The sequence below is a fragment of the Zeus faber genome, assembly GCF_960531495.2.
Source record: "Zeus faber genome assembly, chromosome: 1".
NCBI classification, from domain to species: Eukaryota; Metazoa; Chordata; class Actinopteri; order Zeiformes; family Zeidae; genus Zeus; species Zeus faber.
Window position 1 is genome coordinate 59,343,590 of NC_137193.1, and position 16,700 is coordinate 59,360,289.

The 16,700-nt window shown below is 43.6% G+C and overlaps 1 protein-coding gene across 1 annotated transcript in view; it reads left to right on the top strand.

Moving 5' to 3' along the window:
- Nucleotides 1-16,700, top strand: part of dennd1b (DENN/MADD domain containing 1B) — a gene marked incomplete at its 3' end in the record, with an annotated part of 109,854 nt that overhangs the window by 41,438 nt on the left and 51,716 nt on the right. The window contains 5 exon segments of the mRNA XM_079997989.1: nt 5,695-5,764; nt 9,699-9,779; nt 11,424-11,483; nt 13,410-13,463; nt 14,858-14,968. Coding sequence (XP_079854115.1) covers nt 5,695-5,764; nt 9,699-9,779; nt 11,424-11,483; nt 13,410-13,463; nt 14,858-14,968 — 376 coding nt within the window.

Genomic DNA, 16,700 nt, shown 5'->3' on the forward strand with positions numbered 1-16,700 from the left:
AGGGAAGAGTGCGGGCTTGCCTAGTTCCAGCTATCTACCCAGCTCATAAACTCTTTATATTTCATCTGCAAAAAAAATATTCATTTAAATATTACAGAAAAGTGGTTTATTTTATTTTATTTTATTTTTTTTACTTAAATTAACGATGCAGACAAATATGGGTTTAGTCTGATCTGCTTTCCTCCCACACGGAGGTGTTAATGAGGCTCTTGTAATTGCCTCAAAATTTGAACGTTAATTGAACGTGAATGCTTGTCACAATTTAAATGAACATCCATGGGCTTGTAAAAACCGTTCTATCAATTTAATAAAAAAAACAACAACGTTTTTGTTTTGCCCCCCCAACATAATTACTCTGTAATAAAAGGCTATTATCATTAAATAACCGTGTAATTGCGACTTGATACAATCTTCTGGTTGAGGTAGACCTTTGCCAGTCTCAGTGGACACGCTCGCTCAGCATAAATAAAACGTGATCCACGCAGCCCTACGGTTTGCATGCACAAGAAGCCGGGAAACACAAAACAAATTTTAGGGATACCCCCCCACCTCTAAATACCCCTCCTTTTTTTTCCCCTCGTTTCTTTTTCTGTCTGTCCGTCCGTCAGTCAGTCTGTGTCTCACGGACTGAATTTGTCTCTTGATGGACAGTCGATGGGTGTGTCACTGCACCCCCCCCCCCCCTCGCCCCCCCTTTCTCAGCCAGCTCCGTGCTCTTTGTTTTTTTTTTCGTCACCCCTCCCTATCCCCCTTCTCTCCCCCTCGTTATTTGGCTACCGCCACAGTGCGACGGCGAGGATGCCGGGCCCATAATTATGCATGAAGCGTCGCTGCCAATTAGCGGAGGCTCCTCTGTCCCTCTCACTGAGTTCGACATGCTAATTCATTTGACATATGATGTATAAATTTCATTATGCATTCTGAGTAGTTTGCATGGCTCGCTTCATTTTGAGCCGTATAATGTATAGATTTTGGGGGGGGGGGGGTAAAATCAATGCACGTGAGCAGGAATTTTTCATTTAATTTGTGTAGTTTTGTATGGTTTATGTTATATTTCTTTGGCCTGGGTTTTATTTATTTGTATTTATTTTACCTTATTTGACTCAAACGGATTGAAGGAAAATACTCGGTACTATCCTAAGCCATGTAAAATGGAGTCTTTTATTTTTTTATTTTTTAAATATAGATGTCTCATTTGATTTGTGGGGAAAAAAGTGTACGCATACAATTCTCAAATTGAGACGAGAGCATCATGGCTTTTTAGTCTGAAGTTTCTTTCCTTGAAAAAAAAATATATATATTGTTTTCAAAAACTGTTCTCCATCTTGACATTTTACTAACGCGAGTTCAAATGAAGGCAGGACAGACGAACACGCCGCTTACAATACCAGCAATCCCAGGGAAAAAGAGGGGAGGAAAGAAGTTCAGAATACGGAAGTTGCAAACTTAATGTCGTCCGTTAAAACACTTTGTTAACGTCCGACGGCAGGAAGGCCCAGGCCCACCCCAAACGGTGCTTTATTTAATCTACTGTTTCCCCTGAATATAAAAAGGGAGTGTAATCAAAGCAGTTTGCGTGCATGTGATTGTTGAAGTGCTGGGACCATAAAATTGTCACCTCTGCTTACAGGAGGAAGTGGCCTAATGAGTAGGACAGTTTTATGTGGACAGGCCTTTGTAGTCTCGGGGATAAAGCCCAGACCGAGAGGGCCAACGCTCCCTTCAGGCGAAAGCTCTTAAAAAAATGTTTTAAATAAAAATAAAAGTGCCATAATGGTTCCATTGTACACCCTCGTCTCGGCTCGTCTTTCTCCCGTGTTCCTTATCTCACGTTCGGGGCGGAAAAGAAATCGCTGTCAGACGTGTGAGCGGCCCCGGACGTGAGACAGGGCGGCGGGCCTGGGTTTCGTTTGATAGCCGAGTCCTTCGGGGATACTTTTCGAGGGCGTGGCCGGCAATCGCTCCGGTTTTTCGCCGTCGCTTGGCCGAGGTCGCCGAAGAACGCTTCCTTTTTCCTTGACTCAACCTCTGACCCGGGGAAGAAAAGGTGTAATCAAATGTTCCACTGAGCCTGCTACAAGGTGCAAGTTGAATTATGGTTGCAGGGCTCCGGGGCGTGGGAGGAGATTTAAGACCCGTCGAGGGCGGAGAACGAACGTTTTTTTTCCCCAATCTTAACAGCTGACATAATGGGCAACATGAGCGGGCCGGTTTATTAGAAAGGGTTTAATCAAGCTGCCGGGGTTTTGAAGATCTGAGGGCGTCTGTGTGCGGAGGATGTTTTGAGACGTTGAAACGCTGGGTGTTTGCCTTTTTCCATTTTTACCATGTATGCTTCTCCATGTCAGTCCGCTGCTCCGTGTCTCTGGTGTTGTCGGGTGGTCCGTTTCGGGACGCGGGCGCTAAAGGGCGCCGTGAGCGGGCCGCAGATTAGCCTCTCCATTCTTTGAGTACACGGCACTTTGAGAAGACTTGTTTAAAGTGGCAGGAGATTGTGCGCACGGAGCACACCAGTGATGGATGCTCCTCTCTCTATCGAAGGATTTGCAAAGCACAAACACAGCTGAGCAATGAACTGTGAAGAGAAGGAGTATCTCTCCCAGCTTTCCAAACTTTAACTTTACATCAACAGAGGAGGGCGGGGGTGTGGGGTGGGGTGGGGGTGGAGGCGATCAGAAGACACAAAACACGCTTCCCTTGAAACGGCATTAATCTCGTTGCATTTGAACAGAGCACAAAACTCAGTTTCCGACGACGTTTGGAGCTGTGCGGTGGACATCTTGATAAGTTGCGATCGGCCGCCTCCGCCCACAATCATGTGTTTACCTCTAAAACAAAGGATTTACAGCACCTCGGCGATGGGAGTGTAATGAGTACGAGATGTGTGAGGCCTGACGGCTCCTCTGACAGCCAGAGTCCAATTTACATCCCCTTCAAGGGTGAAAAATGGAGGATTAGCGCTCAGGAGTCTGGCTTTTTTTAAACAAAAGCCAAAGGGGAGGCCGGCTTTGTTCTTGGTCATTATATCGCGATCGAGCCGCGCATTCTTTTCCCCCTGTAAGTAAATAATGTAAACTGACCTCATTTGCGAATACTCGAGCTCCGCGTGTTGTTTGACATGGCAGAAATAGGTTGATATCCGTTCTGCATGTTCATTAACATACACACGTTTTAGCCGGCCTCTCCTGAGAGTGTGACCTGATTGCAGCAGAGTCTTCACGGCGACGTCAAAATATTTGGCGCGTTAAGAGGCTGATTGTTTCAGACTAATGGTCACTCAGCCCTCCTGATTGGTGCGCTTGGTCGCACTTCCCCGGGAACCTGGCCTGTCATTGGCTCCTTGTGCAATTTAGCGATACAAAAATTTGCATTGGGTTCACTTTATTGTTTTTCTTTTTTTTTTTGTCGTCCGTTAATTCCAGTCTGCAGAGCAGCCAGTGACCCATGGTCCCGGGAGCCGCAGCCCTAGCGCCCATGGAAACTCACTCACTCAGTCAGACTGCCGCTTTCACACACATTTAGGACTTTACGACAGAGGAATTACTTTTTGTTCATTTTTTTTTGAATTCTTAGGAAATGTAATTAGTTCATTTTTTAATGACTTCTTTTGAATTGACAAACACAAACATAACATTATCAAACGCCCGAGAAAATTTGGCGTGTAAATGAGGGTCCATTCTAGAGTGATTGACATTGCCTCTCAAGGCAAGGAAAGGCGGTGTATAGTTCGCCTCCATGTTGAGCAGCTTTAATTTACAGGCATTATGCGAAAAATGTAAAAAAAGAAAAGAATACATGTTAAATAAAAAATAAAAAAAAAAAGCAATAGAAATTCAACACCTCTGCTCAATAAACGAACGAAACGTGTTTTTTTTCTTTCTTTCTTTCTTTTTTCTTTTCTATTTTTTTTTTTTTGTTTTACTATTTGATTGCATAACATTAAACGAGCCGAGCCCTCTCAACCTTTGAAGCCAAAACAAAATGTTGGTCTTCGTCCACCACGTCGACTTGGCCAAGAAAGTGTCAATTTTCCACAGGAAGCCGTGGCGCTGCAGATGCTTTTAGCTTATGCTGGACGGACTTGGTCATTAGGTGTAACACACACACACACACACACACACACACACACACACACACACACACACACACACACACACACACACACACACACACACACACACACACACAAACCCACCCACCCCCCGGTATAAATTATCCAAAGCGTGTTAATGGATTTATTTATTTAACATGAATTCGATAAGGATGACTTGTTTTTTAAAATATATTTAATGCTTAATAAAAACACAGTGGGAAAGAGTATGGGGGGTGGGCTAAGCCACATCATGTAAACCATAGCATTCCTCTTGGGTCTGCCACTGTTTTGTTAAAGAACTGACTGAAATACATTACCCCCCCCCCCGCCCGGCCTCAATCTACCTTCCATTCCCACTGGCTGAAAGAGCAGAAATGACAGGAATGTGTGGAATGCACACCGGCCCATGTCATGAAGAATATCACAATAAGGTTTAGGTGGCACTTAACACAGAGCCCGTCGATATCAACTCAGCACTCTGGTCGTGCTTTATTTGTTAAGCAAGCAGCTATCACCACACCCTTGGGGAAGCATTAAGTTGTTGATGCAATACTACGTCATACGATATTCGGGATATGTTCTCTATTATACATAGCTTACAAACATACATCGGGCTGGGTGGATTAAAACATCTGTGATCGTCTTTCTGTTGTATTATGGAAAAATATGTCTACCATCTTAGTTATGTACTCAAACATTGGCGCAGTAATGTTAGTTAATGGTTTTACAATCATCCAGTAACTCATTCATAAGAAATATACAATGTGCTATATCGGAAATTTAGTCTACATATCACATGTGAAAGCATTAAAGTGTTGTTTTGGAAAGAACAATTCTACACATTGGAATTATATTGAATATTGAGTATAATATGTGTCATGTCTTGTCACATGTCCAGTACATTTTTTAAATTGAAATGCAGTCACTCTGCAATATTGAAGAGTTGAATGAATTGTTTCTTAAATTTTGCTTTTGCATTTTGCTACCACTCATTGGGAGGAATTGATACTTTTTTTGGGACTCTGATGTCTGATGTGATCGAATGTCCCATTGTAGCTTGAACGCTGGTTGGTTAATATGGCATGAAAATACAAAAAACGCGCCATGATCAGTCAGAAGGAGGCCGTCCCTGACACTGCCACAGCTAAGGATTCTTTTTCGTATGTAAAAAAATAAATAAGACAGAGATGAAGGACGGTGGACGGGTGAGGTATAAAATCGGCTCACTTTTTTTCAGGAGGGAAATTGGGAACACGTGCGGTTATAATGATGAGTTAATCCATCGCCACGAAGCTTCACAGCCCTTCAAGAACTATCTCGTATTGTTCAAGGGAAATGATAGAAACAAAAAGGTGTGCGAACAAAAAGGAAAAGGAAAAAACTGAGGCAGTAAAAAATGGTAAATATAGTGTTTTATTTAAAAAATAAAAACATGTTAATGTCTTCTGCAACATTGGTGCAGACGTACCTCCAACACATCAGATAAAATCAGTTAAATTCTGACAAAGACTTGAAGATGACGAGAGTGACAAGGGTAATTTTCATTCATCATGTTCATCATTTTAATGCAATTCCGTGTCTTTTCCCGCGCCCCTCTCCAGCTACCTACCATGGTTTGAGATCTACTACAAGCTGCTCAACACCCTGGCAGACTACCTAACTAAGCACCAGGTAATTAAACTCCTCTCCTTCATCTAAAAGCCTGTTTGTTTGATGCCGATGCAACGTGTAGTGGATTTACCTACGTGGAGCAGGGTTACAAGTACAAGGGCGGCAAGAATCAAAACAAAACAAAAAGGCATCCTCACCTGATTTGACTGGTTAGCTGGGAACATGCGGTTCCGTGTTTTTCGGAGCCCTGTTTTGTTGTGAGATGCTTTCCGCGTCTCGGTTTTTTCGCCGCGCGCGGGTTGTGTTCGCTGTCTCGGGCGCGGGACTTGGGCTGCGGTTGTTAGCGAAACCAAAAAATGTTGACATTTCGCAGACCAAACGCTGATCTGACACTGGAAGTTATTCCTGATGATTTGCTGGAAAAACAAATTGTTTAGGGAGCACCCACACATGCATGCGCGGGGGAGGGGGGTGAAAATGCGCGTGTACACACACACGCACACACACACACACACACACACACACACACACACACACACGCGCACACACACTTTTCCCATGACTATTTACTGCATTATACCAGCGATGGGAGGAGAGATGTAAAACATACAACAAACTGGGGAGATGTGCAATCCTCCAGCGCAAGGTGTAGGTGATGTTCCCATGTTGAGACTGTAGAGGGAGAGGGGGAGAGAGAGAGGGATGTGGAGAGCGTTGGGACCGCTAGAATTTGTCACGTCTCCCGGTTTTTCTTGGCCCGGCAAGGAGCAAATGGGACGCGGCCTTGGGTCCATGAGGTCATTGAAAATCTGTGATATTCCCCCTGGTTTTGTTATTGAAACCGTGATCTCATAAAACTTTTCCAGAATAGTGTGTGTGTGTGTGTGTGTGTGTGTGTGTGTGTGTGGGTGTGGGTGTGGGTGTGTGTGTTATATTTTAACACACATATTTTATTTAATCACATTGAAAATATGTATTATTTGTTTTACATCAAGTCCTTGAAAATGAAAACAATAGCGCTTAAAAAAAAAGTACTTGAAAGTCCTTGAATTTCATTTTGTTGATAGAATGAACTGTGGTTAGAGGCCCCCCCCCCCCCCCCACGACACACACAGAAATAGACACGGTTATAAACAAATGCATTAAAGAACACACACCTCACACACACTCTCACTGTCATAGACAATGAATTCCGCAGCATAATCTAATCCAGAGGAAGATAGTAGGTATGTGTGCGTGTGCGTGCGCGCGTGTGTGTGTGCGCGCGCGCAAGAGAGAGCGCAAGATGGTTGGAAATTCTGGGCGACTGAAGTGTTAGTGTGCATGATTTGGTTTCTATTTACCCCGCTGTCCGTTCCAGGCGAGAGGGGGATGTTGACAGACGAGGGGAGACAGGAGAGCGATGAGGGTTTAAGGCGAGGGGTAAATGAACTGTTTCCCCAGGCCGTGTTACTGACCATGCGTGTGAGCATTGAGCCTCTCATGACAGGAGGCCGTTCGATCTCACACACACACACACACACACACACACAGACACAGACACACACACACACACACACACACACACACACACACACACACACACACACACACACACACACACACACACACACACTCTATCTCTAAACTCGCTCCCGCTCGTCCTTCTCCCTCCACTCCACTCCCCACATACATAGACACACACAAACACACATACCCACGGGCAGACATTCCTTCAAACGAGCGAGGGCTCTTTGCCAGGAACCAAAGCAAACTTCTGCGAAAAAGGGCAAACAGGAAAATAAAAGATGCTGAAAAAGAAAGGAGAGAAAAAAAAAAAAAAGACGTTTCGTTGGGTTTGGACAACGTGTTGCTGACTGTCGCCTGCTTCCCCGGCAACACGACTGGAGCCGTAAATACCGGATGATGAATAATCTTGGGGGCTTGTTCCGCAGTGAGACCCGGCCCTCTCTGATGACTTCTTATCCCCCCTCCCCCGTCTTCTTAACCCCCCCCCACTTAATTACTGACAGCCCGGCATCGGGGCCGTAAATCAACGCCGCCGCTATAATAAGCGTCTGTGGCCCCTGCACAGCCGTCTCTTAACCTCGTCCGTGGCTCGTTAAAAAGCATGCCGCTCGGATGTTTTGGAGACCCCCCCCCCACACACACACACACACACACACACACCAGGGTTTTTACCAGGTCCTAGAAGTGCTTGAATTTTTTCCTCAGAAATGTGAGTTCTTGAAGTCCTTGAAAATAGACCCTTTTGTACTGAAGTGCTTGAAAAAGTCCTTGGGAAAAAAAATAAACAGCTATCATCCCCCTGGTTAAATATAAATATATAGAAACATTTAATCATATCACGATAATAACGTGAGGTGATTAAATGTTTCGATATATTTATGATATATATTTGATCATATTTTAATGTGAATTTTAAATCAAACTTCTGTCTGGGTGCCATGCAAACACATGTATGGTGAAAAAAGAGAGCGCTAGTAGCGACCCTAAAAGTCACACTTGTAGTTTTCCAAATTCGCCATGAACGCACCACTACCTGCTTGTAGAGCGAGAGCGCTCAGAGTAGGGCATTTGACCCAAGATGGGAAATGGAGTAAATCCAATATATCTACAATGAAATCACAATGTTTTTACTTGTTTTGTTTGGGAGCGGAGCTCCGCACTGGAATAATGCATAGTAGTCCGATAGTTTTATTTTGTGTAGACCATGCCCCCGGCATTGATAAAGGCCTGGTTTTTGTGTTTGTTTGTGTGTGTGTGTGTGTGTGTGTGTGTGTGTCTGTGTGTGTCTGTGTGTGTCTGTGTGTGTCTGTGTGTGTGTGTCTGTGTGTGTGTGTGTGTGTGTGTGTGTGTGTGTGTGCGTGCACGTGTGTGTGTGTGTGTGTGTGTGTGTGTGTGTTCAGTGTACAATGTATATATATATGTATGTGTGTGTATATATGAGTATGTGTATATAAATACATGTGTGTGTGTGTATATATATATATATATGTGTGTGTATGTGTATATATATATATATATGTGTATAATCATATATTTCCTCAAATAAAAACCGGGCCTCAAACAATGCCAGGGGCATGTATATACAGTATATGTATATATATGTGTATATATATCTGTGTGTATGTATATGTATGTATATATATTGTATATGCTTATATACGTGTGTCTATACACGTGTGTGTGTGTGTGTATATATATATATATATATATATATATATATATATATATATATATATATATATATATACATATACATATACATACACACACACACACACACACACACACACACACACACACACACACACACACACACACACACACACACACACACACACACACACAATACAGGTACTTCTTGCTTAACGACAGAGTTCCTTTCCTACAACCATGTCTTTAAGTGAATTGGTGGATAGGCAAGGACTGTTATTTCACGGTAAGGGGGTGTGGCCATTGAGAACGCTAGTGTAGTGAATGCTGACAGACTGCAGGAATGAGACTGAGAATGGAGATGAGATGTATACAGTGTATATCTAGTGTATACGGTGCATTTAGTGTGTATAAAGGGTGATGCGCGATGAAAAGCGTTGCGATATTGTATGCAGCGTTCAATACAGACTGGTCAGAGAGCAGGTAGGTCGTTAAGTGAGGAGTACGTACATGTGTGTGTGTGTGTGTGTGTGTGTGTGTGTGCGCGCATACACACTAATGTAAATAATAGACAGTGACACCCAGATTTTATTTAAATGAATAAAGATCGCATTGTAAATGTATATTTGTATTGTGTGTAGTCCTTTAAAATGAAATAATAATGCAGGAGCGCGAACCATCCTCAACATTGGTTAGATCTACACTTAGACATTTTTAGATATTTTTTTCATGCCATTCATCCCCAAACAAAACCAAAACAATGAAACTGCTCGGTTCTGACGTCTCATTGTTTGTTTTCTAACTTGTGGCTTGATGTCCTGTGCTTCCCCTGCAGGAAAATGACTTGAACGACATGCTGAACTCACTGTACGATATGCCCGTTCCAAAGCCCTTCACGCCAGTCAACCTGAGTGTGGTAGGTCCTTGTCGGAAAGATGCAGGGAGGGAGTAGGGCGGGAGGAGGGAGGGAGGGAGGAAGGGAAGGAGAGCTGGGCTGGATGACAGTAGTGAACGGCTGTAGAGTTAACCGATGGGCAGCCGGAAACCGACAGAGGTAGAAGCCGGCAGATACTTAATCCCTGTTGTGTGAAGGAGAGCGTAAAACCTGATTAGCTTTTTTTTGTCATATATATTTTTTCATTTCAAAAATATATATATTTTTACATAATACATTTACAGAGAATTAAAGATATATATTATGTATGTATATATGGGTATAATCTATATTTATTTTTTATTGCCTGCCTAATTTATTTCCTGTTATTATATTTCAGTGATTATGTTTTTTTCCCTCATATATATTTAACATTTTATTTACAAATATACTGTATACAATTAAAAACATAATTTAAATAAAACAATACATTGAGAACTTCAATTAAAAAATATATATATATATATTCTGTTAAAAAAAAAAAAAAAAAAAAAAACCTAACAAAAACAAAAAAAAAAAAACCATGATTTTATTCAATATCGATTAAAGCTGATATGAATGAGATGGCTCACAATAAAATTCTATATTGATATATTTACATTTTATACATAATGAGAATGGTTACCAACTCTTCAGTTGTACCCTCTGAGGTGTATTCCAAAAATATTTAATGGGTCAAAATCATTCAAATTCAGGAAACGGAATGATGTGACTCTGGTGGTGTTCATCATTCCACTATTGAACTATGGATATGACAGTTTCTAATTCATTCAAGAGTTTTTTCCACAAACTGCTCATCTCTTAGTTTCTCATGAAGATTAAAATAAGTTTGAGCTGACCGTGACGTTATCTCCTCCTCTCCTACTTGTATTTTATTGTTTTCCTTCAAACACTTTTCCTTCCCCGTGAACCTGGTCTATACGCAGCGGATAGAAAAGTAATGGTTTTCACTGGGACTGCTAAACTGATAGTGTTTTGTTCGCTAAATAGCATTATTTTTAAGTTGTTTAGACTCCACACCGTCGGGGGGGGTGGGGGGGGCTGGGGGGTGGAAGGAGTTTCAGTTTTTAGCCTTTGTCCTTGAGGACCGCCGTCTTCCTTTTATTATTCTAATTAAACGAGCGTCGGAGCTGTTCTCCGCTGCGCCGCCACCGTAGGTCTAAATCCTAATTATGCGGATGAATTTAAAACACAACTCTGCTAATGTGACCTGATCAATACATCAGCGCAGAGGTTAATTACTCATTAAACACTGTAATGTCTGTTTCCACTGTCAGTTTTTTTTATGAGCTACAAAAAGGGAAGATAAAAATTGATTTTGAAACAGCGTCTGGGTAACAGAAAGGAGTTTTTTTTGTGTTTTTTTTTTTTGTTGTTGTTATTGTTGTTGCTTTTTTTCCGGGGATTCAAAATAGTTTGATATTTAATTGATGAGACGGAAGGAAGAAAAAAAAAATATCACTTTTCCGTTTTAGGTGTGATCTCTCTCTCTCTCTCTCTCTCTCTCTTCTCTCTCTCTCTCTCTTTCTCTCTCTCTCTCTCTCTCTCTCGCTCTCTCTCTCTCTCTCTCTCTCTCTCTCTCTCTCTCTCTCTCTCTCTCTCTCTCTCATATATATATTGTGCAAGAATGAGCAGTTGTATATTGCCACTGGGCAAGTACTGAGAGATCGGCGTAGCGTGGAGCTGGTGAGTGGAGTGGAAGGAGCCGTGCGTGGGGGCTGCTGGTGGAGGGTGGTGTTGTTGGGGGGGCGGTGCTGTTGTGAAATCCGAAACCGCCGCTGCACTAATCGCATGGGAGCCGTGGCTTTCCAATTTGGCCGAAATAAGCCTGTGCTATGTTTTGAAATATAACAAAAACAAACTATCGTGTGTGTGTGTGTGTGTGTGTGTGTGTGTGTGTGTGTGTGTGTGTGTGTGTGTGTGTGTGTGTGTGTGTGTGTGTGTGTGTGTGTGTGTGTGTGTGTGTGTGTGTGTGTGTGTGTGTGTGTGTGTGTGTGTGTGTGTGTGTGCGTGCGTGCGTGTGTGTGTGTTTCTGTTTCTTCTCCTCTGGAAAACAATCAAACTTTGTAAATGATTAATGTCACTCCACGCTACTGTATTCTCTTTCTGAATATCAAAAGTTCTCTCTCTCTCTCGCTCTCTCTCTGGTTCTTTCATAGTTTATGTTTAAAGCAAAGGCAATTGTGCTAAAAAAATCTCCTTGATGCCTTTCCAGTTAACCCGCATTCCATGTTTTTATATAAACACTTCTTTGTGGAAGAAAAAAACCCCAGCAAAACAAAAAAAAAAACACACAGAGAGAAGAACCCGAGCTCCACCAGCAAACAGCAGGGCAAAGGCCTGGGACGTGTTGGGTTGGGAAGTGGTACACACCTCGTGTGTGATAATCACACAGCCTTTTATTTGTAGAACTTCAGTGAAACATAATTCAGCGCGTGGGGAAGAAACGGGGAGAGAGAGATGAAGAAAGACAGAAGAGACAAAGAGTGAGTGACGCCGAGGAGCGCCGTCGAGATGCCGTCTGAACCAGGCGTCGTCCTTTTGGCCTCAGAGTTTAGCCCTGCTTCGCAACAGTTGAACTGTTCATTAACGCGTGACTTGGTTTACACTGCTGCTCCGTCCGACATGTTATGTTCTACGTATGATTATCATTCACCTTTATCATGCATCCTGGATTCATTCGTGGTGGTTTGGGGTTTCTGCAAGTCCTTATAGGGTACTTAAAAATGTTGTGTGTGTGTGTGTGTGTGTGTGTGTGTGTGTTTAGAGCAGTTCCTGTGTATTTTCACTGTATCGTAACCGACATCCTTTAAAGCAGCCTCTCCATCATTTCCACCACGTTTTAACTGCAGCTGAAGGAGTCCAATCAGAGTCCCTTAGTCAGAGTCAGTCACCTCGAAAAATGAATTGTGATGATGTGTTTTTTCTTGTATTGCGCTCTTAGTGCTGCCTCTCGGCGATACGAGAGAACTCTGTGAGGTGCAACAGATGGTTGAGCGCGGCCCACCAAAGCACAGGTGTACCGAGGGCACAGGAGAGGAAGTGCAGATGGAGAGAGAGATTTGACTCGGCGGAATGTCTACCTGTCTCCATGCCGCGCCTCTCTCACTGCCCCCCCCCCCCCCCTTTGATCTGAACCTGCCCTGCTCTCCCAAAGTGGGACAGGCAGCCCTCTGATCCTCCTAAACAGTGTGTGTGTGTGTGTGTGTGTGTGTGTGTGTGTGTGTGTGTCTCTCTCCGTCTCTCCGTCCATATGTCTGCATGGACGTGGAGCTCCGCGTTCGCCTCTCGCCGTATCGCGCAGCGCGGGTTTTCTCTTTTTAAAGCTTAAATAAAGTGTTTCCCACCGGAGACATCACCCCTGGTCTGCGTCTGCGGGGAGCTGCTCTCTGTACTGCTGGTCTGATAAAAGCATCCCCACAGTTCAGACACCAGACTCAGCTATTCATATAGACAGAGGAGAAGATGAGCCATAAATCATAGAACAAAGTGAAGGCCCCCCCCCCCCAGCGCCCGCTCCCCTCATTCTCGTGTGTGTGTCTGTGTGTATGTGTGTGTGTGTGTGTGTGTGCGTGTTTTCATTTGTGACCTTCTCTCTTCCCGTTTCCACAGCACTCCTACTTCATCGCTCCCGATATCAACGGGCTGCCAACGATCCCTGAGAGTGTAAGTCTGGTTGTGGGGGAGACACGGAGGGACGTGCGGACTGTTCTCTTGACCACAACAACACAAGTTTGTTGGTCCCCCTCCGCCGCCAAGGGCAATAAATCAGTCTAAAAGAGATAAATGTAGTGAAATGGAATCAAAGGTATTCAGTATTCTTATATTATATCCCTGGACATTTCTACCCATATCATTAAGGAGTATGAAGTTAATACAAATGAACGACAAATGGACGACATAAGTTTGAAAATCGCTTGGAGTTGTTCAAGACTTATAATTTGGGACCAGTGATTCAAGAGGAATAGTGATTGAATATCATGTGCTGAGGACCGATCCGTGATCCTTCAATGTCTCCAAATTGATGACCCAAAACTGAAATTGAGTTTAATATTTAGTTTTATTCAAGGGGACCTATCATGCAAAACTCCCTTTTTCAGTGCTTTTGTGCATACTTTTGGGTCTCAGACCATATATTAACTTGTGTAAAAACGAGCACAATATTGTTATAGCTTGGCGTTTTCTTTATTTTTAATTGTTGTGTTTTCAGGCTCTAAGTATCTGAAACACGACAACAGCGGTACGCACAGATATGGCGTAGGTTTCGTTCGAACCGGGACGTTTGAGACATCTGTCAAACGAGTTTGATCAGAATCTTTCTACATTTGGAGCAGAAATTAGTGAAAAAGTGTCATAATTTCATTAGTTTCAGGAGCGGGCCACTTTTGTGACATCATCATCCGATGTTATATGAGTCCAAGTTTCGACTTTCAGAGCCCATTCCCCTCCAGCCACTTGCAAATACAAGATCTAGACAGACCGCTTGAGTTGGGGCTGCGTTTAAAGGAAACTTGGAAAACTGTAACTCCTGCTGCATTTCACAAAACCCTGTAAACTATCATCGTTCAAAGAAGACGTTTACGTACCGCAGGAAGGTCTAAGAATCATTGGAGGAACCAACCTTTCCCTTTGTGTCTGCACTGGATTTGTCCGGGAACGGTCGTAAATTCTTAAAACACCGTTCTTCAGGGATATTTAAACTGAACGCTTGGAGAGCAACATGCTGTGACGTAAGTGCACGTTGATTGGTCCAGACCACAGTGTTTGGAACCTTTGTAACTTGTGCTGCGTTTCACAGAACCCAGAAAACTGTAATACATACCTATAATGAATAAACTGGACCCCGTTTATTCCTGCCTGCAAATATATTTATTATTATTATTTTCAATGTGATCGTTGTTAGTTCCCATCCTGCACCATATTCACTCTGACTTCACTAACTTGTTACAATAGACAAGATATCACCTTTCTAACATGCCACTGCAGTTTTTGTTGGCTGGCATTGACGTGTTATCAACCTACACATCTTTTCTGCCCCGGTGTTGTTGTTTTTTCCGCAGAGGAACCTGACGGAGTACTTTGTGGCCGTGGAAGTCACCAACATGATCCAGCTCTACACCAGCATGCTGCACGAGCGACGCATCATTATTACCTCAAGCAAGCTTAGCACTGTGAGTCTAAATCCCTGAACAGTCACTCCCTCCCTCTGGACTGCGTCAGCGGTCCAATCAGCCCAATTTCAGAACGTATAACTTCTCTACGTGCGGTTTGCTTTAACAAGCCAACGCCGCTCTGTTTCCATGTTTTGGAAGGACATTCCTTTTCCACCCATGACTCAGTGCCTCCATTGTGATTTCTTGGACGATGACGCCTTCCTCACGCGTCGCGCCGGATTACCGGCGACTCTCCGCGGCCTCTCTTATCGGCGCGTCTGAAAGTTGCGCCGCAGCGTTTTTAATTTCTGACGTGCGAACGTACTGAGGTTAAGGATGCTGGTTTTTGGTTCATCTCCAATTAGGGCGCTCGAGAAAAGTGAAACGTCTGAACGCTGTTTTTTTTTTTTTTTCCCCGAATTTGGGAAACGTCGGGACCGTTCGTCTGAATGAACATGGCACTCTTCATCAATATTCCACGAGGATATCAAACTCTAAATATTAATATGGGAACATCTATGTGACACAGAGAGAGAGAGAGAGAGAGCTGCAGTGATTTATCGCCCGACCAAGTCCTCTCTCCCTGCAGTCAGACAGCCTCGCTATCGCCGGGCTCTGACAGGCTGCAAGGCCGGCACTAAAGCAGGATTATGCTTGACTGTTCATCTCAAAGCCGCTACACTTTAATGGCCAAGAGCCCTAAATTATCAGTTATTACACTTCTTACTCTCTCACACTGACAGCGAGTTCTGTCTGTCTTCATGGGGGAGGAAGTCTCTCTCTCTCTCTTTCCTCTATCCATCTATCTACCCCCCCCCACCACTTCCCATCCCCTTATCTCCATAGCTGACGGAGCAGAGCCAAATGTTTATGACAGTTGGTGAAAGGGGGTGGGGTGGAGTGACGTCATCTGAAACACGGTTCCACCTCGTTTGGGGAGTTTGCAGAGTTGGTGGTGGTGGTGGATGAAGGGTGATGGTTGGATGGCGGTGCTGCTGGATCAGAGTTCAAGGTCTGCTAGGCTACTACGACACCGGGGGGGAGATTACCTGCGATTGAAAGAGGGTATTTTGTTCCATTTCCAAGTGGGGAAACGAGGGATAGAGGTGATTTTTGTCTGTGATTTACGGTTTGCTGCGACGGGAGGAGACAAATCTTCCAGCGGCTTATTTAACGAATATATGCCGACAGGATATTTTAAGAGCCTTCTGCATCGGGCCTCCACCTCTGTAAGCCTTTTATCCTCCGCAATCCTTCATCCACTCATTCAATATATCCATCCGTCTTCCTCTGGGAGAGGTGTTTTGGTTTTCCAGCTATATGTGTCAGATACTGCAGTACAAAGGCATTTTCACGTGTCCGTAGGGACCGCTGGCAGGCCTGGTATTATTACCGTTCTTTTGATGCCTTATTTATTTTTTTATTATGGGATGGGTTGACCTCCCACTTCAAGCGGAAAAGGGCCGCAAACGTTTTGGAAAGTAAATAGTATTCGTCATAATGCCACCACCGGCTTAAAGGACGTTAAGTATACAATCAATGCTAGTCAGAGTCTTGTCAAAGTCCTTTGTTTTATGGCAAGTTTCAGTAGCCGCCGCAGTCGACGGGGGATGTTTGTCACCTGTTCGTCAGACATCGGAGGTTTAACGGTAACAGGAGTGGATGTTGACTAGCCTAGTAACATGGAACTGATCTTTGCTTTGGGTTTTTTTTTGTGTGTATCTTTTTCTTACCACCTCTGCTGTCCAGC